The 26,404-nt window shown below is 38.8% G+C and overlaps 1 protein-coding gene across 1 annotated transcript; it reads left to right on the top strand.

The window, feature by feature from the left end:
* The first annotated feature begins 503 nt into the window (after positions 1-503).
* On the top strand, positions 504-26,404 carry LOC112561174 (slit homolog 3 protein-like). Its single transcript, XM_025233490.1, has 7 exons — positions 504-1,424; positions 1,835-2,006; positions 2,292-2,840; positions 23,988-24,979; positions 25,110-25,292; positions 25,700-25,871; positions 26,312-26,404. Exons 1-7 carry the CDS (start codon positions 553-555, stop codon positions 26,402-26,404), a joined length of 3,033 nt encoding a protein of 1,010 aa, XP_025089275.1. The 5' UTR covers positions 504-552.

Here is a 26,404-nt window from a genome sequence, read left to right as displayed (position 1 = left end):
GCAAAGCAGTAGCAGCAGCAGCAACAACAACAACGACGACGACGATAAACAACAACAACAACAGCAACAAAACGCAACGTACAGACAGAATGCAGAAATGGAGGACTGTGATTACTGTTGTCATGCTGTTTATTTGCCTTTGCGCCTCTCTAGAAGACTATTGTTGGGTAGACACGTATGATGGAGAGTTCATGTCCCCATGCTTTGACGAGGGCCGTTGCCGCTGCAACAACATTACAGCCGACTGTTCCTCGAATAACGGCTCTCTGACCTACGTGCCTCGTCTTCCTATCGACGTCCAGGTCTTCAACTTCTCCAGCAACAACCTGTCTCACATTCCTGACGGATTTTTCTCCAACGTGTCGCAAGTGTGGCTGCTGGATCTCTGTCAAAACGGCTTAACATCTCTATCTCCGAGGGCTTTTCAAAGAACTGCAAAAACTTGACCACTTTGTTGCTGAACGGTAATCCTTAGTTTATAAAGCACTGACTCCTGTTTTTCATATTCGTTCGTTGACGAATCTGCAGATATTGTGCAGCAACCTAAGTCCAATGGACTTGGAGACTTTTTCTAATAATTCTCTTGGCGCGCTCACTTTACTAAATGTCAGTCTAAACAATATCGGGTCGCTTTACATGAAGAGCTTGGAGCCACTGAAGGAACTCAGTTACTTCATCGCTCAGCAAAACAAGCTGTATAACCTGACTACCTCACGTCTGAAGAACCTTTTTTTTTTAAACTTACAGAAGAACCGTCTTTTTGACTTTCCGCAAACATGTGATCTGGTTACAGGCGAATCATTTTTTCCCAACCTAAAACTACTGCTGCTGCAGAATAACATGATTTCATCAATAAAGGATCCTGTCTGTCTTCCGAATTTGGCGAACCTCTCTCTCTCATTTAACAGATTCCTCACTTTTGAAAGCAATACGTTTGGAAATGCACGCTTTCCACGTCTTGAATACCTTGCACTGATTGAAATGGAAGATAAAATAGTTGGCATCGAAAGATTTGCCTTTAACAATTCTCAGCTGAAGTTCCTGGGTCTTGCCTTAAACTACATCAACTTGTCTTCTCAGACAGTTCTCCATGACGACGCTTTTGGTGGATGTACCGGCATCACAGCATTCTATTTCGATTACTGTGTATTTAAGGCAGTAAGTAAAAAAAGATTTCAAATACTTTTCCATCCATTCAAGAAGATACAGAGTTGGTATCTAGGATATTGCCAAATTTCTAGTATTAGCCATGATACATTTTCACCTTTTGTGAACTTGGAATCCTTGTATTTACACGGCAACCTGATGAAGTTCTTACCAGATGGATGTTTTTCGGCGTTGACAAAACTGAAATTTCTGGCTCTCAACAACAATCGCATCAGTGTCATCTCAAAGAATACCTTTGACGAGGAGACACGTGACAGGTCTGAGTATTTTTGCCTCCTTGTGTGTGTTTATTTTTTTTTTCTGGGAGGGGGGAACATTTTGTGGGTGTGTATTGTAATGTGTAAATCAACTAAATTAAAAGGGATAGTTGGAAATTTGTGCGGCACTGGAGCAGCAAAATATGATGAGTCTGTCAGTTTTCGATTTATCATTGAGACAGCATCGATAATAAAATTAAAAGTACTTCTTAAACCAGTACTTTACAAATTTATTTTTGAGTCCATCTCTAGGAAGTTCCTTGTTGCAGATTTTAGAAGAGAAATTAGACAATACAATCTCTTTCATTTGAGAATAAAAAGTTGAAGATTCCGTACTGGCCATATATTAATAAATTGTTTATAAATTTACAGACTAAAACAAAGCTTTTTATTTGTTGTCTTGCTTGCAGGCTACAGAAAATATATCTCAGTGGAAACCCGTTCTATTGTTCCTGTGATATCCGTTGGTTTCAAGAGTGGCTGAGTTCGAGACAAAACCCGCTTGTCAACTATGCGCAAGAAGGATACATGTGTGACAACATCCTAAATACTAATGTTACATTTTTCCAAATTAATGACCAGGTAACAGCCGCAAAATTTAAAAAGAAATGCTTTAAAGAAGTAGGTTAAAATATCACATAAGAACAAACATTCAATGTACTTTTAAAATACAAGAGACATCAGATTTATGAACTAATTTGGCCTTTGATGAAATATGTACAATAATCGCATATCTTTTTGACGAAGTCTAGCAAACAGTAAATAAATATTATACACGCAATGCTACGAATATTTAGAAACTATATGAGCAAACGTCACCAGAAGACTGAAATATTACAGTTCGAATTATGTAAACGTCTGTTGTAGGCCTGTCTCTTGGGTCAAGCAGCAGCATCCTTCACCATTGCTGTCACCATCATCGTGCTCTTCGTGTTCATCATCTCTGTCACCTGTTTCCGCTATCGCTGGCATCTCCGCTTGGTGATGTACGAGTGGTTTCATCACAGAGGTCCACAGGAGGGACAACTCCGTCACTTCACGTACGACGTCTTCGTAGGCTACGCTGAGGAGGACAGGAAGTGGGTGCTGCAGGAGTTACTGCCCGTCGTGGAGGGTCAGTGGAACCTTCGCGCATGCGTGCACGAGCGCGACTTCATTCCCGGCAAGCACATCGTGGACAACATCGCTGACTGCGTGCAGGACAGTCGCAAGATTCTGATGGTTTTCTCTCCTGATTATGCTCGCAGCGAGTGGTGTCAGTTCGAGCTGAAGTACTGTCAGTGCTGTGTGATGGACCGTGACGAGGTGTTGGTGCTGGTGTTACTGCACGAGACGGAGTCACGTGACATGACCAGCGCCATGTTTGCAGTGATGAAGACGACGACGTACATTGATGGGCGAACACTGTTGATGCTCGTAACTCCTTTTGGGTCGACTGTCTCGGGCATTGACGCTTATCAGCTATTAAACTGTTCTTATTATTGATAACAAATGTTAACAATTTGTTTTACTTATTTTATTTTAACTTTTTTAGTCCTTTAAAATTGTAAAGTGTGATAAGCCAAGTTAGGGGAAATAGCCTATAGTTACTAGTCCTAGAGGATCAGTTATATATCTCCCCCACTTTGGTCTATATGTTTTCATGCAAAATAAAAAAATTGTTAAAATTATTTTAGTACTTGTGGAATGCTGGAAATATTGAATATTGCATTGTCACCGGAAATAAGTAACTGGTGAAAAGTCAGACCTCTGGGACGATGGGCAGTGGGTGAGAAACGATTACATTTCCTGGACAAGGGTAGTGAGTTGAATAAAAGTTTTAAAATATAAACCGAGTAGAACGGCTCATGAAACTGTGATTTTTATGCAACGTTTAATACTCTTCAAGGCGACAAGACTGAGCTAATTAAGCTGCAAACTTGACAATCTTGTGCAGGTAAGATTAACATTGATTACATTACTTGACTAAAATCGAGGACACAATCGGAAAGTATTTAAGAATAAAAATTACACCCTGGGGTATCGTAAGAAAAATTACGAAAAATATTTTATTACAATTGTTGAAGTGCTCTTTCTTTGCTGGATTGTATAAATCTTTAATACCAGTAACGTTTGTATAAATTTGTACATTTTTTGACAGGTGTTTGATCACTTTGATTCTTTTGCAAGTGGAATTTACTTGGAAAGATTAGTAGTCCTGTCAATGAGATATGTGCTTGACTGCCAAATTCTGCTCATACATTATTAAACAAGGATCGAGGCATACAGGCTAAATAATTAAAGGAAATAATAAAGATTGAAAAACATTCACATTACCAACACATACACTGATTAATTTATTGAGTTTTATGAAGTATGTATGTTTAAATTTGTGATTTTTTTGTTTAATATATGCTTTACAATTTTGTTATAGTAATTAGTGTTTTTTATTTAGACCTTTAAACTATGTGCACGGTGATTACATGTAGGTCTAATAAGTGTAAGTCATAGAATGTCCCGTGATAACGGAAATTAGTGGTGGCGCTGTGGTCTGGAGACGATACTTTCCATCTTATCTTCTGAAAGTGAAAGACAAATTTCTACAGACAGAAGAAAGAAAGAATTTGCAGTTATTTATTGGCAACTCTCTCTCTCTGTGTGTGTGGATAATGTCATAGATAATGTCTATGTGCGTAGATAGTATTAATTAATGCTATTGACAATGACAATGATCAACTTTATTTGTCCCAGTGGACAATTTAAACATGGAAAGGTGGTCTAGTTACAGTAAAGTTAAAAATAAAAGTAGAACAAGTTCGCTGCAAGGTGCAGCGTTAATATGTACATTAGTTTTGTTGATTTAAAATTAAAAACAACACAAAACCAAGACTTCTTCAACCAAATCCTTCCTTCTTTGTTTTCAACCTTTTTATTATTTAATTGTTGATCTTGTTTTCACATTTTCATATATTGTCATATATGTAGCTTATGAGGAAGATATTTTAAACGCAATTTCACATGCATACGTGACCCGTCAGCTGATTTATTTTCCGCAAAGGTCTCAGAAGCACTGCCACGGAGAGGTAGTAGAGATGGCACAATGTTAATTAGTGCGAGTTGCAACTGTCGTGCTGTTCAGTCAAATGTTTCTGTGTAAACTAATGCATCGCAAGAAAGTTTTTGGGGAAGGGGATTATATATATATATACAAATATAAGTAGGTGTGTGTCAGGGGTATCAGGAAAATATATGTAAGTGGATGTGTTGTGTGATGTGGTGGGATTTACATATTATATATACATAAGCAGATATGAGAATGTGTGTAGGGGATTAATATACAATATATGCACATATGAGTATGCATGTAAGGGAGTTACATGTATGTATACATATAAAAGCAAAGATATGAGTGTATTTGTAGGGAGTTACATATATACAAGCAGATATAAGGCTGTGTGGCTGGGGTGGTCACACATGTATACATAAGCAGATGTGTGTGTGAGGGGGGATTATATATATATATGTGAATATGAGTAGCTGTGTGCATTAGGGGGCATTAGATAGCTATATATGTAAATATGTAAGGAGAATTATATATATATAGGCAGATATGAGTAAGAATATATGTATACATATATCTGTGTTTAGGTAAGAATGAAAGAGAGGGGCAAAAAAATCACCTCCAAAACTTTTCAGTTGTTTACAGTGTTTATATACTTTGAATTATTGAATTAGATATGGCAGTGATCCAATTTGCATTAAAGGCTATAAGAAAGAAAGTACAAGTGAGTGAGGCAAGAAATTACTTTTAATGTATTAACTGTTACAAACTGACCAGTACATGAATGTGTGAGTGTGAATGAGGAGATTGCATATAAGATATACAGACATGCATGTGAATATATGTTATATTTTTGAATATCTCAATACCCTTAAAGGGTGAAAAAATAAAGATTTTGAATCAGAAGCTTCAGAAACTGATGACACTCTGAAAACATGAACTTCGAAGGCTTCCGAAGTTTTGCCTTCACTGGGACGTTGAGGAAAAAAAATCAGCAGCCGGGGAGAGGTGGGGGGGGGGTCAGCGATGCTTCAAACCACAAGTAGTCAACCAAAAGAACACTGAAGGCTGTAATTTTCTTGAATAAAAAACAACCCAGTTTTCAGAATATGAATAGCTTATCGCTTAATTATTTTGTCGATCTTGCAATACGAAGAGTTTGCCTCTCGGAAGTTCCCTGTTTCAGATTTTAGAAGAGACGCTTACCATTAGAATCTCTTCCTTTTTAGAAAGGTGGCAGATTCGGTATTGGTCTCAAACTGTGGTCATATTAACGTACTGAAACAAATTTTTTATTGTCGGACTTTAAGCCTACAGGAAATAGACCTCAGTGGAAACACGTTCTATTGTAAAATCTCTGATTGTATAGAATGTCACGTACACGTAGACGCCTGGACATTTGCGCTTTATGTCTTCAGAAAATAACCAATAAAAGACATAATTCAATCCTTACTATTATCTAAGATATCTGATTTTAAAAAAGAAAGTCCTAAAAGAAAGTTTCTTTACCTGGTTGAAGATCAAACATAAAAATAATAAAGTTTAGAGTCCTGTACAACACTGTTTTCACTGATGACTAAACGGATGATGCTATTAATTTCAGCCATTAGATATTGTTTCACTGTGCCAACAGTCACTGGAGACTAATGTTCCAGAATCCAAATATTTATCTTCCACATACACTCACAAAGTGTCTCAAACCATAGAAACAGTCAAACAAACAAAATACCGCTGACGCCTCCACTCGAGGACAGAAACTGTCTCTGGGGACGAGCGACCTCAACTTTCCTGGGTCAAATGCTCCAGGATACTAATAAACTGCGCTTATAACAGTTATAAACGAGAACAAAATTACTCATAAAACATGATATCTTCAAAAAAACCATGAAAATTTCAACATAAAAAAACAGCACCACCAACCACCACCACCGCCACCACCACTTTGGGAATGTCATCTTAAAACCAACTCTTCTTAGAAGACAACTATGGTATCTGGACCACTTCAAGTCATAAAAAAAACCACAAAAGATAAGCAGAGGAAAAAATCAAAAAGCTCTCTCACCAGTAATGAAATTAGGCTTAAAAAAAAAAGTCGATCCCTTTGACATCTTCTTATTAGGGGACGAAGAATGGAGGCTTAGAATGACCACCGTGGTCAGATAAAGCAGGGCTTTATCACGTGACCTCAAATTCAAGACCAGACTAGTTTTCCTTGTCTATTGAAGCTGGCCGAGGAAAACAATAAACTAGAGATTGGTGCTGAGAGGCAATGTGTGAGAAATATCGTCTGGTCTTACGTAAGACGTCTTATAACGGCAAATCATTCCGATGTCCTTCCTTCTCAAGTCGTTTTCGTTCTTTGTATATTTACTAATAGAGTTGCTACTATTTCTAATCTTTCTTTTATGAACTCTTCTTCTTGTGTATATTTGCATTTATACATTTACAATGAATGTGGTAAACGAGTTAATTATTTGAAAGGTGAATCTCTTTATGGTTAGGATTAACATGTAGATAGTAAGTGGATTCATCATTTCTGATAACAACGCAGTTGCATATCAAAATTATTCGCTGACGTTTTGTACTAAAATGCTCATTTTCTATACGAAGTTAATATGGATACCAACTGTGCTATTTTTTTCTCGTTGCTTTCAAATACGCTATTTGAGTATCTAAAATAACACGAAAATTAGCAATGATAGGAGTAGGCTTCGCTTAAAAAATATTAAAACACATACCTTCCATATCGGTTGTAAAGCTAACGTGAAAAGTTCGCTTCTGAACTCACCGTTACATAAAAGCAAAAGCGTTTAACTCATAATCTGTCCCTTCACATTAGAAAAACGTTTAATTACAGCTACTAAATTGATGCTACCTAAGCTATTCCCGAGTAAATCATACAGAACTAATTATTGCTTCCATATATTATAGATATTAACTTGATTAAATAATATTACGCAATCAATCTTGTTGTCACCTATCTATTCTGAGTACTTAAAAATTCTTATACTTATATATGATTAAATATTAAATTATTAAGTTACGACCTTGGAAACAACATATTGCTAACTAATCAATGCTCTTTATAAATAATCAACATCGAAGTCTTGATTGATTCTCTTGCCAACCTTAAGATAGTCTGAGGATGCTGTGAGAATGAAGACTGACGACAGACTTCCTCTGCTTGAGACCCAACTTAACTCCCACGGGAGTTGTCAGTGCCCGCAATGTATAAATGTTCATGAATTTCACAGCCTGAGATCACGTGACCAATGTCAGGCAGACAAGACTTTAGATAATGCACGCGTTCTGACAAATCGTCAAGGAATGAGAAAGCACAGCCCTGTCTTTGCCAGATGTTGATAGTTTGAAGAAATCACCTAAACACAGGAATCACGCAACTTCCTGATGTTCGCACAGTGTGTGGGTGAAAAAGCTTGACCAGAGCAAAGGTTAAGGTAAAGAGCAAAGCACAGCAGCAGCAGCATTAACGACGACGACGATAAACACAACCAGCAACAAAACGACAACGATACAGACAGAATGCAGAATGGAGGACTGTGATTACTGTTGTCATCAGTTTATTTGCCTCTGCACCTCTCTAGAAAACCAGTGTTTGGGTAGACACGTATGATGGAGAGTTGATGTCCCCATGCTGATTGACGAGCGGCGTTGCCGCTGCAACAACATTACAGCCGACTGTTCCTCGAATACGGCTCTCTGACCGTACGTGCCTCGTCTTCCTCTCGACGTCCAGTCTTTCAACCTTCTCCAGCAACAACCTGTCTCACATTCCTGACGATTTTATTTCTCCAACGTGTCGCAAGTGTGGCTGCTGGATCTCTGCCGAAACGAGGGGGGGCTTAACATCTCTATCTCCGGAGGCTTTCAGGCAACTGCAAAAAACCTGACCACTCTGTTGACTGAACGTAACTCCCTTAATTTATCAAGCACTGACTCCTGTTTTCAATATTCCGTTCGTTGAAGAAGCTGCAGATATTGTGCAACAACCTGACGTCCGATGCGACCTCTTTGGAGACTTTTTTCTAACAATTCCCTTGGCGAGCTACGTTTACATAAAATGTCAGTCTAAACAATATCGGATCGCTTTACATGAAGAAGCTTCGGAGCCACTGATGGGACTCCCCGTACCCTTCAGTCTGCTCAGCAAAACAAGGCTGCTATACCTTCGACACTATCACGTCTGAAGAACTTTTTTTTTTTGAAATACTTACAGGAGAACCGTCTTTCCCTTGACTTTCCACAGACCTGTGACTTTGGTTACACAGGCGCACCAATCATTTTTTCCACACCTAAAACTCTGCTACTGCAGAATAACATGATTTCTTTCAATAAAGGATCCTGTCTGCTCTTCCGAATCTTGTCAAACCTCACTCTCACATTTTAACAGATTCCACACTTTTGAAAGCAATACGTTTGGCAAATGCCACGCTTCCAAGTCTCTAACTCCTGATACCTTGAACCTCTGACTCACAATGGAAGCATAAAAATAGTTCGGCATCGAAAGCTATTCCGCATTTTACAAAACAATTCTCAGCTGAAGTAACCTGGCTCTTACGGCCTTTAACTACATCGACTTGTCTCTCAGACAGTTCTCCATGACGACGCTCTTTGTGGACCCTGTACTGGCAATCACACATACCTCCTATTTCGCAAATTACTGTGTGTTTAAGACAGTCAAGTCAAACAAAAGATTTCACCACATATCTTTCTCTCCGTTGAAGAAGATACAGAGTTGGCTACTCTAGCGATATTGCCAAATTTCTAGTATCAGCCATGATAACATTTTCGCCTTTGTGAGCTTGGAACTACTGCATTTACACGGCAACCTGCCTCCTATTCTTACCGGATGATGTTTTTTCCTGCTTTGACAAAGCTAAAGTTCTGTGATCATCAACAGCAATCGCATAAGATGTCTATCTCAAGAAATACATTTTGACGAGGAGACGCGCATCGAGAGTTTGAGTATTTTTGGCTTCTCAGTGCAATGATCCATTGTGTGTTTTATTATTACTCTATTTTTTTTTTTGGGGGGGGGGAACGGTTTGTGAAGTGTTTATTGTAATGTGCTAAAATCAATTAAATTATAAAGTGATAGTTGGCAATTTGCATTGCGACAAGAAGGCAACAAAATAAAATGAGTACTCATCAGAGTCTTTTCTAATTATCATGAGACAGCAACGCCAGCGATAAAAAATTAAAAAAACATTTTTAAACCCAGTACTTTTACAAATTTATTTTTGAGTGCGTCTCACTAGGAAGTCACATCCTTGTTTTCAGATTTTAGACGCTCGCGAAGAAATTAGACATACAATCTCTTTCATTTGAGAATAAAAGCTTGGAACTTCGATCGAGCTGGCCATACGTTACCATAATTTTTAATAAATTTTACCCACAGTAAAACAAAGCTTTTGTTTATTCGTTGTCTGACTTGCAGGCTCAATGGAATAGACTCTCCCGTGGAAACCTCCGTTCTATTGTATCCTGCCGATATCTCGTTGGTTTCAAGACAGTGGATGAGTTCGCAACATAGCCAGCATTTATCAAGCCTTGCTCACAAGAAGATAACATGTGTGACAACATCTTAAAACTACATGGTACACGTTTTCAGAATTAGATGAGAGGATACAGCCGCAAATTTCAAACACAGAAATAGATAAAAAAAATACAATAATTGTGTACAGAATCCATTGCTATGCGTAACGACAGCCAATGACTTTGTTATCTCCCATCTCGCAGCCCCCAGTTTTTCCGCAATCAGTGTTTTTGGGGTTTGCTCTGATCTAAGTTAAAATTTTTTTTTCACTAGAGGTCTTTGTTTATGTAACTGTAATTGAACATTGTCATGGATCTACTCTATACGTCTGTTAGATTGACACAGATCTTCAACCCAGATATTTTCTTACTGTTGCATGCAACCATTCAGCACATTGTTTTGCACGTATTTATATGTCTATGTATGTTGCTTTTTAACTCACTTGATTCATGATTCGCTACAAAAGCAAGCTGTCTGCAGTAATTAGATGGCTACGGATCTGGCCGCACAGTTAGCACTTAATTAAAAAACTTCTAAGAGAACTGAAAAAACGTGACACCAACTGCATATAATAGGTGGATGCAAAGAGCGCATTTATTAGCTGGAAAACATAAATCTTTCCGAGCATCCCTCGCCTCCCCTAACAAAATAATGTTCTCTATCCTTTTATCTAAATTTACCGAAGGTAGAGAAATGATATTTACGCTCGATATCAAATTACAATTGACATTCCCGATTAAGTCCAAAGAAAGCATGCTACTATCCGCCCACAAACCATGACTCGCATTTCTTTTCTTCATCTCGACGAAGTCTGATCGCAATACTCGGAAGTTGTATATGAGTTATTAGAGCCTAAGTTGCCCGAAAATGGCTTACGAACAGACTAAAAGAAACCACACAGAAACTGACAACGAACCTTGTGGAATATATACACCTGCCCACCGTCGAAGCTAACGGTTCCGAAGTATCCGTTTGCATTTACAGGGTCTTTTGGGAAAGAAGATGAGGAATGGTTGACAGATGGAGCCTGTCTTATCTTGCAGAGAGGGCTCTGATGAGTGGTGCAATGCCCACGCATCACTTCACCTCTGTATTCTTGTCATCAATCATTGTCTGCGGTCACGGAAAAAACTACATTCTGCTGTTTTAATCCATATGCTAATATCTACCAGAATATTACGACTGTCCTTTGGCTCTTGGCTGCCTTATGATGTGGAAGAATCCCATCTGTCCTATCCTGCTTTTACTGTGATATGTACTTGGCTCAGGGTGGCTTTTGAAATCAAGAATTCGAAACCACTGACCAATAATCGACCCATGGAACCTCCTGCTCTCCTATTACAAGCCGTTCATTTACAGGGTTGCATATCCAAGTCTGCCCCGCCAGAATGAAGGTCACTATTTGTGACAGTAATCTAGCGGCCATGCTGAGCAACAGAATTCTCATCACTTAACTGAGTCCGCGTTCAAATAACGGGCCGTTCATTGGAGGGTGATGAACTCTCGCGCAGCTGTCGTGCACGTAGCCGCGAATTTCATTCCCGGCATAAGCACAACTCGGTGGACACACATAGCTCGCTTGGCGTGCAGGACATTCGCAAATTCTGATGTTTTCTCTCTCCTGGATTAGATGGCTCGCAGCGCGTGGGTTCAGTTCGAGCTGAAGTACACTCGTCAGTCGCGTGTGAATGCCCGGTGACTGAGGTGTTGTGCAGGTGTTACTTAGAGCCACGGACGATACGTGAACATGAACCAGCGCCATGTTTGCACTGATGAAGACGACTGACGTACATTGAGTGGGGCGAACACTGTGACGCGCGGGAGTCGATGCTGCTATGATCCGTTTGGTCGATGTCGTCTAGACTGGACTTGCCGTTATCAGATCAGATAAACCTGTCTTTTTTTTTATAATTCAAAAGCACCATCAGTCTTGCTACATGTTCCATCAGGACAGGGCTTTCGTAACTTTAGATTAGCAAGATTTAGATGTTAAGGGAACAAATTGAATCTTTGTCGATGAGCGCTCCGATATCACTGGACGCAACACCTCTGTCCATTGGCAACATTAAATAAAATAAGACACAGCCGAGTATTAAGATACAATAAAAGAAGGCATCACCTATGAACATACAAAATCATATAAAAAATAATATATTATATTGATGATGTCCTCTTGCCTAACATGACTAAACAGGGTTACGTTGTGTTGGATGTTCTGGATCCGTAACCATCTTTTTGGAGCTTTTATTTAACCAGATTTCACTAGAATTAGAGAGGAGATCAATAATTTGGCAAGTGCTGTGCTCTTTTTTTAATAGAGAACAATTACTTTGCAGCTTTCAATGTTCGTTGTAATTTTTAATTAAGTTTTGACTTCTTGCGGCTATTTTTTTCATGTACCTTTGTATCTTTGAACTCATAATTAATTGCCCCTTCTCCCGCTCAGTATCGCATTTATCGCACAAGGCCACTGAATAGAAGAGTGTCATTTTGGTTTTATCACATCATACTTGTGGACTCTTTCTCTTCTTTACTTTGCTCTGTGTGTTGGATGGTCGTGAGCTTCTGCCTTGAAGATTTTTGAGCACAAGTACTAGATCAAACGTTCGTATGAAATTACACAAGTAACGTCCCAATCCGCTGGCTTACCTTCGAGGTTCGTTGGTATGAGTATGTAAACGCATTCACAGGTAGTACACTTGCTGTTGTAACAGAATAGCCATTTTGTAAACATTTGTTACAATGCCATGTCCTGCCTTCACATCTGTGCTTGGATGTCGTTGATTGATACTAACGCAGAATAAAAAAACCGCTTACATTTAGATCTATAGTTTCTTCCAACTATTTTTTGTGCCCGCATGTGTAGGTTCACCCAGAAGAATCTTCAGCAAATTGCTACATGTAGCATGAAATGAGTGTGCTTGTCCACTTTAAGTACTGCAATTTGTCAGAATTTAAAATTTCCACCTTCTACCTCGCTTTAAAAAAGGTTAAGAATTCGAGACAAAGTTCTCGATGACAGGTCAAAATTATATTTGCTTTCTTTGTTCTCTGTAACATCTCATAAGTAAGTCTGGGCATGTATTGACGTACATAAATCTCTCCTCCTCCTTTTCTCTCTCATTCATTCATCATATGATGTCAGCATATAACTTAGTTGATCTTCAATTATTAGGATAAGCTTTACAAACATTTTATATAAATGAAAGATTGTCAATGTAACTTAATTTAACGATAGAGCAATCGAAGATAATTCTACTACAATTTGATGTGTAATCTAATCTTGCTTTTTTGAAAAGGCAATAAAGTTGTTGATTATAGCTACTAAGTACACGGTATCTGTAATTTGTTACTAATAGTCGAATCACACACACACACTATAAGCAAATACATTCCAGAAACTACAATATTAATGTCGAATTGAAATGATAAATGTAATATTTTTTTAGTAATATGTGTTATACTTTTAAATAAATAAACTTGCAAACAACAAAACTTCTAATGGACGAATGCTTTTTGTTTTGGATAAAAATTCTTTTTTTTAGAAAAAAATATCAACTTTGACTTTTTGTCCTCCGGGAATTGCAATTCAATCCTTTAACATATACTGTCCTTTCCCCTTAAAAAAAGCACTACCGACGGAAATTGTATAAAGTCTGCATGTGTTCCAGCCGTATTAGCGAGCTAAGCTGGCTCTGGTGTTCCACTTGTGCCCAGGCTCGAGGTTTTCATCAAGAATAAGTTTTTGCGGACAGACGTTTAAATGTTTGGCAAAATTGTCTCACTGGAAACGAGTATTAAGAAACTGTATCTGGCGTTTAACTCAGTGAAGACATAAGACAGTAATAAAAGAGATTCAAATCCTTTTCCATCCCGTGTCAAGAAGATACAGAGTTTATTCTCAGGATTTCTCGCCAAATTTCTCGTATTAACCATTATTACCATTTTCGCTGCTCTTTTGTGTGACTTGGAATTCTTGTTTTATAACGGGCAAGCTGATGAGTCTTCAACCAGATGGATGGGTTGTTCTGCCTTGACAAAGCGTGCAATTCTGGCTCTCTAACAACAATGCTTAGTCATCGTGTCAATCTACCCAAGGATACTTTTGCACAGGAGACTCGTGACAGGTTTTGAGTATTTAGTATGCTGTCTAGCTTGGCTTGTAAGAAGTGAAGAGCTGAGCGGGACGGGAGTGTGTGGCTGTTCCGGTTTTTGTGCGTAAAAGTATTGTGTACCGAGTAATTGAAAAATATATAGTCGTCAAATTGGTTATCAGTCGGATACAGCAAAATAAGAGAGAACTATCAGAGCCTGGGATTTATCATTGAGACATTACGATAAAACATTGTTGTAAAATTTTTAAAACGGGCATTTTGCAATTTTTATTTTCAACTTATTTCCAATAACTTTTTATCAATTTTCAAATGTGGTGCGGTTCTCTAGAACTTCCTATGTTAGAATTTTAGACAAAGAAATTGGACAATACATGCTCATTTCCTTTCACAACACAAAGACTGCAGATTCGGTATTTGGACATGCAGGCGTAACAGGAAATAGACCTCAGATGAAACCGTTTCCAGTGTTCCTTGTGATACGAGCAATTGTGTTGTGTTCAGGTGACCGTGTCCTAATTTAAATAAATACCGTCGCTGGTGTCAAAGTTCCTGGCACTTTTCCGAGTAGTGGGGAATTGTTTTTAATTTGACAACAGGTCAGAGTGAGGAAATGTAGATCTGAGATTCACTATTGTTCAGTTGTACGCTAGCTGTGCAGATAAGTGTGGAAATTCCCAGGGAAACTATCAGCTCGTCTGAAGGGCTGCAGCGATGGCCAGAAGGTGACGCCAGAAATTGCCACAGAGACCAGATGAATCCTTGTTACTGAGATATGTCGCCCCTGCAGTCTGTCTGCCCTCATCTGGTCTCGGCGCAAGATCGCAATCACTGCTTGACAGAGAGAGGGCACGACGCAGGTTTCATCACTTACCTGTCTGCTTTGGCGAGGGCTTTTTGCTTTTGCACAACAACTGGCCCGACTGTGTTTTCAATCGCATCATGGCCTCCTGACACGTGCCTCGTCTTCCTTCTTCCTCACTAGTCGACGTCCAGTCCTCAACCTTCTCTCCAGAACAACCTTCTTATATATACTAAACAATTTTGTTTTTTTCAACGTGTCGCAAGTAATGTTGTGTTCTGATCTCTCCAACAACGGGCTAATCTGTGTATCGTCTAGAGCTTTCAGGGACTATTTACAATTATTTGAGACTACTGCGCTCCTTCATATAAAACTAACTTTTAAGTTGTGTCAGAATCACCGGCCATGTTTTTGCGAATTCAGTCCTTGTCAGAGGCTTGCGGAATGATAACTGGTGCAGTGGCTTAAGTCGAGGCGAGACTTAAACATCTTTCTAGAGCACTCTGAAGGAGCTGGTACGTGTTGAATAGTGGTTAAGAACTTGGTTATATTACAATATTGGTTGCTCCTTTTTATATGGGAAATCTGCAGCCTTTGAACAGTCTTGCACATGTTCATTGCTCAGACAAACCAACTGTACAACCTCACTACCTCACGACTGGAGAACCTGAGGTTTTCTAAGAGCTGCATACAATCGTCTCTTTGACTTCCCGAAGTCATGCGATCCGGACACTGGAGAATCCTTTTCCCCAACTCTGAGAAACTTCTGCTGATTTAACATGATTTGGTGTTTTTCGATGACGGATCCTGTCTGTCTCCCAAAGCTGTTATGTTTTGACCCTCCAGTTGCAAGTCGATTCCAAATTTTTGAAAGTAACACATTGGAATCGCACGATTTCCAAGTCTAGAAAAACTTAACTGTACTCAAAATGGAAGACAAATTTATCACGAATCGACAAGTTCACCTTTAAACTCACAGCTGCTGTATCTGGGACTCGCCTTAGAATTACTCGATCTCTCGTCTCCAAGAGTTCTTCATGAAGAGCTTTTGGTGGAGTACCAACGTTCTGAAATTGTTCTATTTCGATCATTGCATATTCAAAACGTGTCGCGATAGTGGCTTTACAGACTTTTCGAAGCCGTTCAGATCGATAAAAAGTCTTTGTATCTGGAGACTGCGGATTATTGAGAGCGGTTTGATGTTCAGTCCACACCTTGCCCTTTGTTAAGAGTCTGGATTCTTGTATTTTATACGGCAACCTGCTGAAGGTCATACGGTTGACAGATGGCTGTTTCTCACTGGTTCAACTGAACGGGCTTGGCTTTGACTCCATTCTCAATCAGATCAGCTTCGTCTCCCCTGAGCTGTTGATGGGTATGAGTACTTGTTTTTGGACACGAAAAAGGTTTGATATTAAGGGGTAATTTAAAAAAAAAATAATTTTACGAAACTCAAGCGTTTGTGTACACATGTTATTAGTTGCACGTACTTGTGTTATGCAGCTGCTTTACACCTACCAGTCTCCATTAAGTCCGGTACAAAGTGATTATGTCAACAGAACATGACCTGTGTGCAATGTCAGTGTCATTCTAGAAAACAAAGCTCATCAGTCATCACTAGCGAATCTGTGTACAAGAGAGGAGAGTGTGTGATTCTGTTTGCATGTGTTGCTGTCTCAGCGACCGTACTTTAGTTTACATGGAAAACGTTTGCCATAAACAGTTTTGAGCATCTTATATTTGACATAAAAACTGCTTGCTTAAGTTCAGACCTGAGACTGTACCGAGTGTTTACATACCTTTAATATTCTATTTTAAAATTCATCTCACAATCTTGTGTGTTTGGCTTTCAGGTTACAACAAATCGACTTCAGCGGTAAGTCCGTTCTAACTCTTCCGCGATTTCGTTTGGTTTCAGAGTGGCTGAGCTCGGCGACCTGACCAGTTAATCACTTCATGCTCGCGAGGGATACATGTGTCGACACCTTGTAAACTGCCAGCGTACAGGCGTTCCGGCATGAACGAACAGGTTAAACAACACAATATCTTAAGCTCCAACAGGAAGGACGAATGGAGGAGGACGTTCAGGGTAAGTTAACTTTGTGGAAGGAGTATGAACTGAGTTGGTGATATAGGGATTCAGTAGGGATCCTCTGTAAGTGTCGTATACAAAGTGTGTATGAAAACATGTTTCTAAAAGTCACGTACTTTAATGTCATATTTTGTTGTATGAATGGGGGCTATGTGTGTGTATGCGTATGTGAATGCGTGTACATGTGTATGTATGTGTGTGCGCTGGTTGCAGGCATGTCTCTTGGGTCAAGGAGCAGCAACGTTCACCATTGCTGTCATCATCATCGTGCTCGTCGTGTTTATCATTTTCATCATCTTCTTCCGATTTCGCTGGCATCTCCGCTTGGGAGTACGATGGTTCCATCACACAGATGGTCACAAGAAAAAAACAATTCGTCACTTCACTTACGACGTCTTCGTGAGCTACGCGTGTGACGGACAGGAAGTGGTGTGCTGAGTTACTGCCCGTCCTGGAGGTAATGGAACCTTCACGCGCATGCGTGCACGAGCGTGACTTCATTCCCGCAAGCACCTCGTGACACAAATCGCTGCTCGCGTGCAGCGACAGTCGCAAGATTCTGATGGTTTTCTCTCTCTGATTATGCTCTGCAGCGAGTGGTGTCAGTCTCGAGACTGAAGTACTGTCAGTGCTGTGTGATGAGACGTGACGTAGGTGTTGGTGCTGGTGTTACTGCCTCGAACGGTAGTCACGTGACAGTGACAAGGCGCCCATGTTTGCAGTGATGAAGACGTGTGGGACGACGTACATTGAGTGGGCGAACACTGTTGACGCTGCTAACCTTCCTTTTGGGGTCGACTGTCTCTAGCACTTTTGACTGCGTTATCAGCTCATAAACCTGGTCTTTTTTTTTTTTTTTTAAATCAAAAGTGCACCATAGTCTTGCTACAGTGCATAGACAGGTATTAGGGTTAGATTAAAGGGACAGATTAATAGTGTTGTCAATGAGCTCCAATATGCACTGAACTGCAACACTCTGCTCATGCAACATTAAATAAAGATAGAGAAACACATGCGAGTAATTAAGATAACAATTATAAAAAAGCATTCATATCACATACAGAAATAATAATAATAATGAGTGATGTCCCCTCGCCTTAGAGTCTAAAGGGGTTAGATTTGTTGGATTGTTCTGTCTACCATCTGTTTTGGATTTTTTATTTACAAATCACTAGAAGTTAGAGAGAGTCAATAATTTGCAAGTGCTTGTGCTTCTTTTTTTAATAACAAAATTAATTTGTAGCTTTCAATGCACGTTGTTTTTTTAAGTTGTGGTCTTGGGCTATTTTTTCATGTACCATTGTATTTTGAACCAATAATTAATTTCCCCCTTCCTCCCCTCCAGTATCGGTTATCGGCACAAGGCTACTGATATAAAGAGTGTCATTGTTCTGGTTTTATCATCATCAACTTGTGGATCTGTTTTTCTTTACTTTCTCTGTGTGTTGGATGGTCTGTAGCTTTCTGCCTTTAACATTTTTGACAGATAAGATCAAAGTTTTCGTTGAAACACAAGTAACGGTCTCCACATCCTTCTACTTTCTTCCTGGTCCATAATTTGTAGCATTCACTTGTATAATTGTTGTACATCCAGATAGCACTTTGTAAACATTTGTTTCAATGAATTCCTGCTTCAACATCTGTGCTTGGATGTCTTGATGAAACGACTAAATGACAAATCGCTTACATTTAGATCTACAGTCATCATTGATTGGGGTGATCTCCCTTTTGCTGAGTGGTTCACTTTTTTTTGTCATCTTATTAACCACGCTGATGTCCACCTCGCTTGATGCCCATACTGTATTCTTCTTGAGGACAACAGGCTATGGGTCGTTTTCACTCACGTGATACACACGTTAGCAACGAGGCGCTGTCCGCCATCTTCCTTCCCTAACGCTTCGCGTTTCTTCAGCGGCTCTATATCGGCTTGTGTTACGACACCGCTAGCGTCTCTCGAGCACACCAGCGGAGTTCGTCGGACAATTGCGTGGCTCTTTCACTCAAATAAACAAAACGATATTTTGCCTATACGAGTCTGCTATGTTTATTAATAAATAAATAAATAAATAATAAAAAAACCCTATGAAAACACAGTCACTATAACAATGGCTCTTCCTTTCGTCAAACACATTTACCGAAGTCCACCGAACTCACTTGCACACTATTAAAACTCACTGTCTTGCAATGTCTCCTCTAACACAATCACACAAATTCCTGTATCTATTACTATTCAAACTCACTCTCTTGGCAATGGTTCTGTCTAACACAATCACATATCTCCACTGAATCTTCTACACATTATGAAGCACACTGTCTTGGCAATGGCTCTCTAGCACATCACAAAAATCCACGGAATCTACTATTAAAACTCACTGTCTTGGCATCACACTTTGACTAACACAACTCCAAACTAAATGTACTCGATCATACCTCCAAACTAAAAGTACTCGATCAACCTCCAAACTAAAATTACTAGTGAGACACAGCTGTCTAGCAAATGCTCTCTACTCTTAAACAAGCGTCCACCTCTCTCCGAATCTTTTCTCTTCTCCCTATTTAAAACACACTGTCCCGGCAGTGGCTTCTCCCTTCAATAAGAAAACACAATCCTCTCCCCTTCATTAAGTGTCCAGTTTCACCTCCTCTCACTCATTGCTTGCTACCCCAATCTCCAGTCACACCTTTTCTTTCTTCTTCTTTAACATCAAACAAGAACTTTTGCACATTCAAATGCATATTTATTAATCTTTTCAGAAAATTTTTGTGTCTGCTGACGGAACATAACTTAAAAAAATCATTACAGGGTAAGAAGAACATATCAAAATCCCAATCTAAAACATCACTGATATGGATTACTAAGAAGAACTATTGGCTAGGTAATCTAAACCACAAAGAAGCTCTGGCATCAATATTGCTCTGAATTAGCTTCTGAGGAAGCAAACGGCATTTGCATTCAAATGACAATAACATTTGATTCAATTATACAGTTTGTTATCCTGTTAATAAGCAAAATTATTTAACAATATTCTGTCAACAGCAAATATTTTGATCAAATCATACAAGCATGACATCTCCAGCAAGAACAAATTCTACTATTTGTTCACCAGTTTCACATCAATTTACCAAGTACTTATCTGATCAGTTGGTATATCGTCATGCTATTATCAATAAGTGCGAAAGAAAAAGAACTACAGTAAGGTAATTGTGCATTTTATATCTGAGAATAACTTCTATGGTAAATGTTAAACTTACAGATTGCAATCACGCATTCTGAAAATAAATGCTGATTTCAAACTAAAAATTGCACTATAGCTACTCAATAGGCACTAGATGATTTATCGTAAATTTACAATGGCAGCAACAACAAGCCGAACTATTTTGTCTATGACTGGATTATCATCACCAGGCTTTGTTGCCATCAGGTCAATAGGCACTTTAGACTGCAAAATTCCAAAAACTTTCTGCGAAACAAAGCCTATAACTCTCTCACATGAATTCGTACAGAGGCTATTTTTCTCCGAAATTTTCACTTGTATGTAGGTGAGTTGCTTTTTCCCATGGGTAATCTGGAATTATTACTTTAGCTTGATAAAAAAGAACTTCATCTTCAATGTTGAAACCTCTGTCGGCCATAATATACATCTCCTGGTAACAAGTTGGACAACAAAGAAAAGTATTTTCAATGATGTGTTTGTCTGAAAGCCCTGCCACCAAATGCATCTGAAATGTAGCTGATTGAACCTTGTGGTCAATCCCAATCAGCTATTTGCAGGAATGATATTTTTATAGTTGGATAAACTTGGGATCTGATTGTTTGCCGAGGGTTTCTGTGCTTCAAGTTCAAACAGTCACAATAACAGCAACTTTAATCTTTAAAGTTTTCTCTAAAGCACATAGGCATAGACAGTTTCAGAGCTTCTCTATGAAGGCCAGTGCAACAAAAAGACAACCGTGCTACAGTACATCAAGAGTTCTATGAAAACTCCTTTGCACAGTTGACACGGATACTTTCAGCTGAATACCCTATATCCTGGAATTGGTAGTTCAGTCTGATCTTAATTAAACACAGCAAAAACTCTTGCTCTTTGGACAGTGACTGTGTTGATTAGACATGTATGGCTCTACCGTTCTGACAAAATAAGGTCCTTACTGCCAATTAAGAAGTCCCGTGTAGAATGGAACTTTAGCTTCATCTTCAACATAACCTGTCTTTCATAAATAGAACAATGTTGTCTGTTTTTAACTGAATCAAGAAGTCTTTGGTCTCAGAGTCTGCCATGATTGCATCTATATTTAGTCAGTCAAATCTGTTTGAGTGTTCTGCATTTGAACATGAATCTTCTATGCCACCATGTAAACTTTTCTTCGCAAGCACTTGAGCAACCAAAATCTGTTTGAGTGTTCTGATCATTTGAACATGAATCTTCTATGTCACCATGTAAACTTTCTTCGCAAGCACTTGAGCAACCAAAAATCACTTTCACATAATTTTTCTTCCTGGCTTGCCTCACTGCTGATGATTTTCGCTTCTTGCTTGCAGTATTTAGAGTAGGCGACGGATGCATTACTTCTTGCGACACACAAGCTCAAATACCTGGTTTTCAAGTCTCAGCTTCTTGAGCAAGTACTTGATCGCTCATGTCCCAAGTGTAAAGTGGGAAGCCACGAAGGCTATCCAAGAAATTCACATATGCTGGCTTTCCTGACACAAGAATAAAACAACCCATGAATTACATCTTTGTGTATTAACTACCAAAAAAATAATAATAATCATCACTGAAACAAAATAACCAAGTACACGTCTAAAAAGAAAAAAATGGAGTAGAAATAACATTTTTTATCCTCTCTCTATAGCAATAGCTTTATTAGTCGTGGTCATGCATAATGCAAGTCTGTTTGATGTTCACTCAATCACGTGAACTGTCATCCAACCTACAATGAAGAAAATATGTTATCACAATGTGTAAACATGCAGAACAACGTTAAATACTTTAGCAATTTGGAAAAAGTCTGGTTTCTTACGCCAAAAAGTGTTTCGACAGATAACTATTTGTTACACTTCTCTTTCTGTTGTAATATCCTCTCGGTAAAGCAGACGACGTCTTCTTTCGTGTAAGTTTTCTTGTGTTTTCGGTCGCTCCTTGGTTCAAAATAATTTCTGGGTATCTTATGAAAAGATACATCTAGAGGAACATTTTCGTTACTGCGGCTTGTTTCCGCATCCTTTGTGCCGCACGACCATGATAACGATCAGTTGCCAGCAAGCTTCAGTAACCACTGCTTTAAGAGGGGAGGAAAAATGGCCGCTGAAGCAGCTCGCAAAAACTGATGACGTCACGTGAAAACCACCCATTGCCGCATTTTGCTGTTGTGTCACATCACCGCCCCATCTTCGTGTTTTCATTCTTCATTGGTCTGTGACTTCCTGTACAGATGCTAAGCTCGCCTTCTCGACGAGTTCCCTCTTATTACCGTAAAGTGCTTAGAATCCGGCTGATGCTGGAGAAAAGCGTTATATAAATGTGCTTATTAGTATTATTATTACGTAATATAAGTCTAATAAGTGCTGATGGCATAAAATTGAGGAAATGATAAGCGAAAGAAAGATTTGCGACTGAAGTGCATCTGTACTCATAACCTTTTAATATAGTTTAAGCAACACCAAGAAATATTTTACACACTTCAAATAAATTAATATTTGTGAGGAAGGAATTCGTAGAAAAACAGGCGAAAAGAGCGTCAGAGAAAAGAAACAAATGCAGTGCATAACTCATTATTTATTTTAAAAAATTCACGAGGTTAATTAAATCTGTATTAATTGAATTTCTAGCCTTTTTTAAAACTTGATTGGCTTATTTAATATGGATGAGAAAACCGGCTATATTGATTTAGTACAGTACTGTGTATGTGGCGTGGTGACGGAGAAAGATGCAGGAGATGTGATCTAGATTACTAGATACAGTACTTTTCACCTTAGTTTTCGTGAACGATTAAAAATTTGCAACATTGTAATGAAGTGAGTGTGCTTCTCCACGTATATAAGTACGTGTAGGAACGTGCAAGTTTGTCAGGAATGAAGAATTTTCATCCTAATTCACTGGACAAAAGTGCAAAGAATGACACAAAAATGGTCTTTGTCCTTAATCTACTAGTTTACAAACATTTTATATGACTATTCAATGTAACTTAATTAACTAAATCAAATAGGAATGATAATCACTACAAGTTTGATGTGCTATATAACCTGTTTGAAATGGAAAAAAAGTTTGATTATAGTTACTAAGCCTTTACTTAATTGTTACTTAAGTCATTCACTACTGACTTAAATATAACATTACTTCCATAAACTACATATACTGATGTGATTAAATGATTACTGTAATAATTCCTTTAGTAAGATATATGTTATTATATTTTAATAAATAAACTTGCAAACAACAAACTGATAATGAACGGACGCTTTTGTTTTAATTAAAAAAGTTTTTAAAGTGAAAATAATCAACTTTGACTTCTTTTTCAATGATTTCTTATCAACCTTTAAAATCTGAAATGCAGTGAGAATGAAAATTGAAGGCAAGATATATCTACTTCACTTCCCACTCAAAAACGCAAGCGGAAATAATTGTCAGTGCCATAATGTATAATGTCTCATGTTTCACAAGCAGTGTCAGGTGATCTATGGAGGCAGCAGTGGGACATTTTTATTTCCCATATCTTTGAGGAAGTGGAGAGAGTTAAGATAATATGTCCACTTGTACTCAAACGACGAGGTTATCACAAAGAAAATACAGTTTTGTCATGACAGACATTGAATGTTCTCACTGGAACGAGTATTAAGAAACTTTACTGACGTTTGCGCATGTGTGATAAAAAAGCTCGACAGGGCAAGACTCATAAAGCAACAACAACACCACACACATAATGCAGAATCTGAAAACTGTGATAACTTTTGTCATCCAGTTTATTTGCGTCTGCAACTCTCAAGGAGTCCATGTAGACCACTGCTGGGTTGACACGTATAATGGAGAGTTCATGTCCCCATGCTTTGACGAGGGCCGTTGCCGCTGCAACAACATTACGGCCGACTGTTCCTCGAATAACGGCTCTCTGACCTACGTCCCTCGTCTTCCTGTCGAAGCCCAGGTCTTCAACTTCTCCAACAACAACCTGTCTCACATTCCTGACGGATTTTTCTCCAACGTGTCGCAAGTGTGGCTGCTGGATCTCTGCCAAAACGGCTTAACATCTCTATCGCCGAGGGCTTTTCAAGAACTGCAAAAATTGACCACTCTGTTGCTGAACGGTAACTCCTTAGTTTATCAAGCACTGACTCCTGTTTTTCATGTTCGTTCGTTAAAGAAGCTGGAGATATTGTGCAACAACCTGAGTTCAATGGACTTGGAGACTTTTTCTAATAATTCCCTTGGCGAGCTCATGTTACTAAATGTCAGTCTAAACAATATCGGGTCGCTTTACATGAAGATCTTGGAGCCACTGAAGGGACTCCGTTACTTCATCGCTCAGCAAAACAAGCTGTATAACCTGACTACCTCACGTCTGAAGAACCTTTTGTTTTTAGACTTACAGAACAACCGTCTTTTTGACTTCCCACAAACTTGTGACGTGGTTACAGACGAACCATTTTTCCCCAACCTTAAATACCTGGTGCTGGACCAGAACATGATTTCTTCAATAAAGGATCCTGTTTGCCTTCCGGAACTGTTAAATCTTACTCTCTCATTTAACAGATTCCTCACTTTTGAAAGCAATACGTTTGGAAATGCACGCTTTCCACGTCTTGAAAACCTTGAACTGGCTCAAATGGAAGATAAAATAGTTGGCATCGAAAGATTTGCCTTTAACAATTCTCAGCTGAAGTACCTGGGTCTTGCCTTAAACTTTATCAACTTGTCCTCTCAGACAGTTCTCCATGACGACGCTTTTGGTGGCATGTACCGGCATCGCAACATTCTATTTCGATTACTGTGTTTTTAAGACAGTAAGTAACAAGAGATTTCACATACTTTTCCATCCATTCAAGAAGATACATAGTTGGTATCTAGGATATTGCCAAATTTCTAGTATTAGCGGTGATACATTTTCACCTTTTGTGAGCTTGGAATCCTTGTATTTATACGGCAACCTGATCAGATTCTTACCAGATGGATGTTTTTCGGCCTTGACAAAGCTGAAAGTTCTGGTTCTCAACAACAATCTCATCAGTATTATCTCAAAGGGCACTTTTGCACAGGAGACTCTTGGCAGGTTTGAATCTTTTTGCTATTTGACTTAATTAAGGTAGAGTTGAGCGGACGAGAGAAAGTGTGATGTATCGGTTTTGTGGTACGTATTGGGGGGGTAAAATTGAAAGTATGAGTTCGATCAGTTGTCTTCACTGGCAACAAATTAAGAGAGAACTATCAGAGTTCTGAACTTATCATTGAGACATTAGCGATAAAAATTGTTGTAAAAATTTTTCAGACGAGCATTTTACAATTTTATTTTCAACTTATTTTCTTATTTTCTTACAAGTGTGAGCGCGTCTGTAGGAAGTTCCTTGTTTCAGATTTTAGAAGAGAAATTAGACAATACAATCTCTTCCTTTTACAACACAAAGGCTGCAGATTCGGTATTTGCCTTAAACTTTGCTCCTATTGTTGTCTGACTTGCAGGCTACAGGAAATAGACCTCGGTGGAAACCCGTTCTATTGTTCCTGCGATATCCGTTGGTTTCAAGAGTGGATGAGTTTGCATCCTCACCAGTTTGGCAACTATGACCAAGATGGATATATGTGTGACAACATCCTAAATACTCCTGTACAGTTTTTCCAGATAAACGATCAGGTAAAAACCGCAAAATTTAAAAGGATATACTCTAAATAGGAAAGTTAGAAGTATAAGTGACCTAAAATATCATATACATGTCAGAACAAAACAGGTCAAATGTGACAGCGATGAACCAAAAGACATCAGATTAAGAATAATTGCCTTTGAAGACATGCAGAATGTAAAGTAGCCATGCCTCTTTTAACAGACTAAGAAAAAGACTAATATTACATACTTCATTACTTAGAATATACCAGAAGACAACAATTTCATAAGAAATTATAATCTTAAGCTCTAAGTCACGAATAACTGTGACTGTTGTAAGCCTGTCTCTTAGTCAATTCAGCAGCAACTTCACCTTTCTGTCATCAATCATCGTTCGTACGTTGTTCATATCTCATAGCTCTTCTTTCCGTTCGATGCATCTCCTGTATGTCGTGTTCATCATGTGTCCACAGGAGGACACTCGTCACACTTACGACTTTCTGACTTGTGAGCAGCAGACAGGAAGTGAGGCTGTGCAGGATTACTGCCGTCGTTGGAGTCAATAG

Source organism: Pomacea canaliculata, linkage group LG1, assembly GCF_003073045.1.
Source record: "Pomacea canaliculata isolate SZHN2017 linkage group LG1, ASM307304v1, whole genome shotgun sequence".
Lineage (NCBI taxonomy): Eukaryota > Metazoa > Mollusca > Gastropoda > Architaenioglossa > Ampullariidae > Pomacea > Pomacea canaliculata.
Note: the sequence above shows the minus strand (reverse complement) of the source record. Positions and strands in the feature narration are given on the sequence as shown.

Coding starts and splice junctions, on each gene's coding strand:
- LOC112561174 (XM_025233490.1), top strand. CDS start 553: ATGGACTTGGAGACTTTTTCTAATAATTCTCTTGGCGCGCTCACTTTA. Junction 1,425..1,834: donor GACGAGGAGACACGTGACAG/GTCTGAGTATTT, acceptor TCTTGCTTGCAG/GCTACAGAAAATATATCTCA. Junction 25,293..25,699: donor GCACAGGAGACTCTTGGCAG/GTTTGAATCTTT, acceptor TCTGACTTGCAG/GCTACAGGAAATAGACCTCG.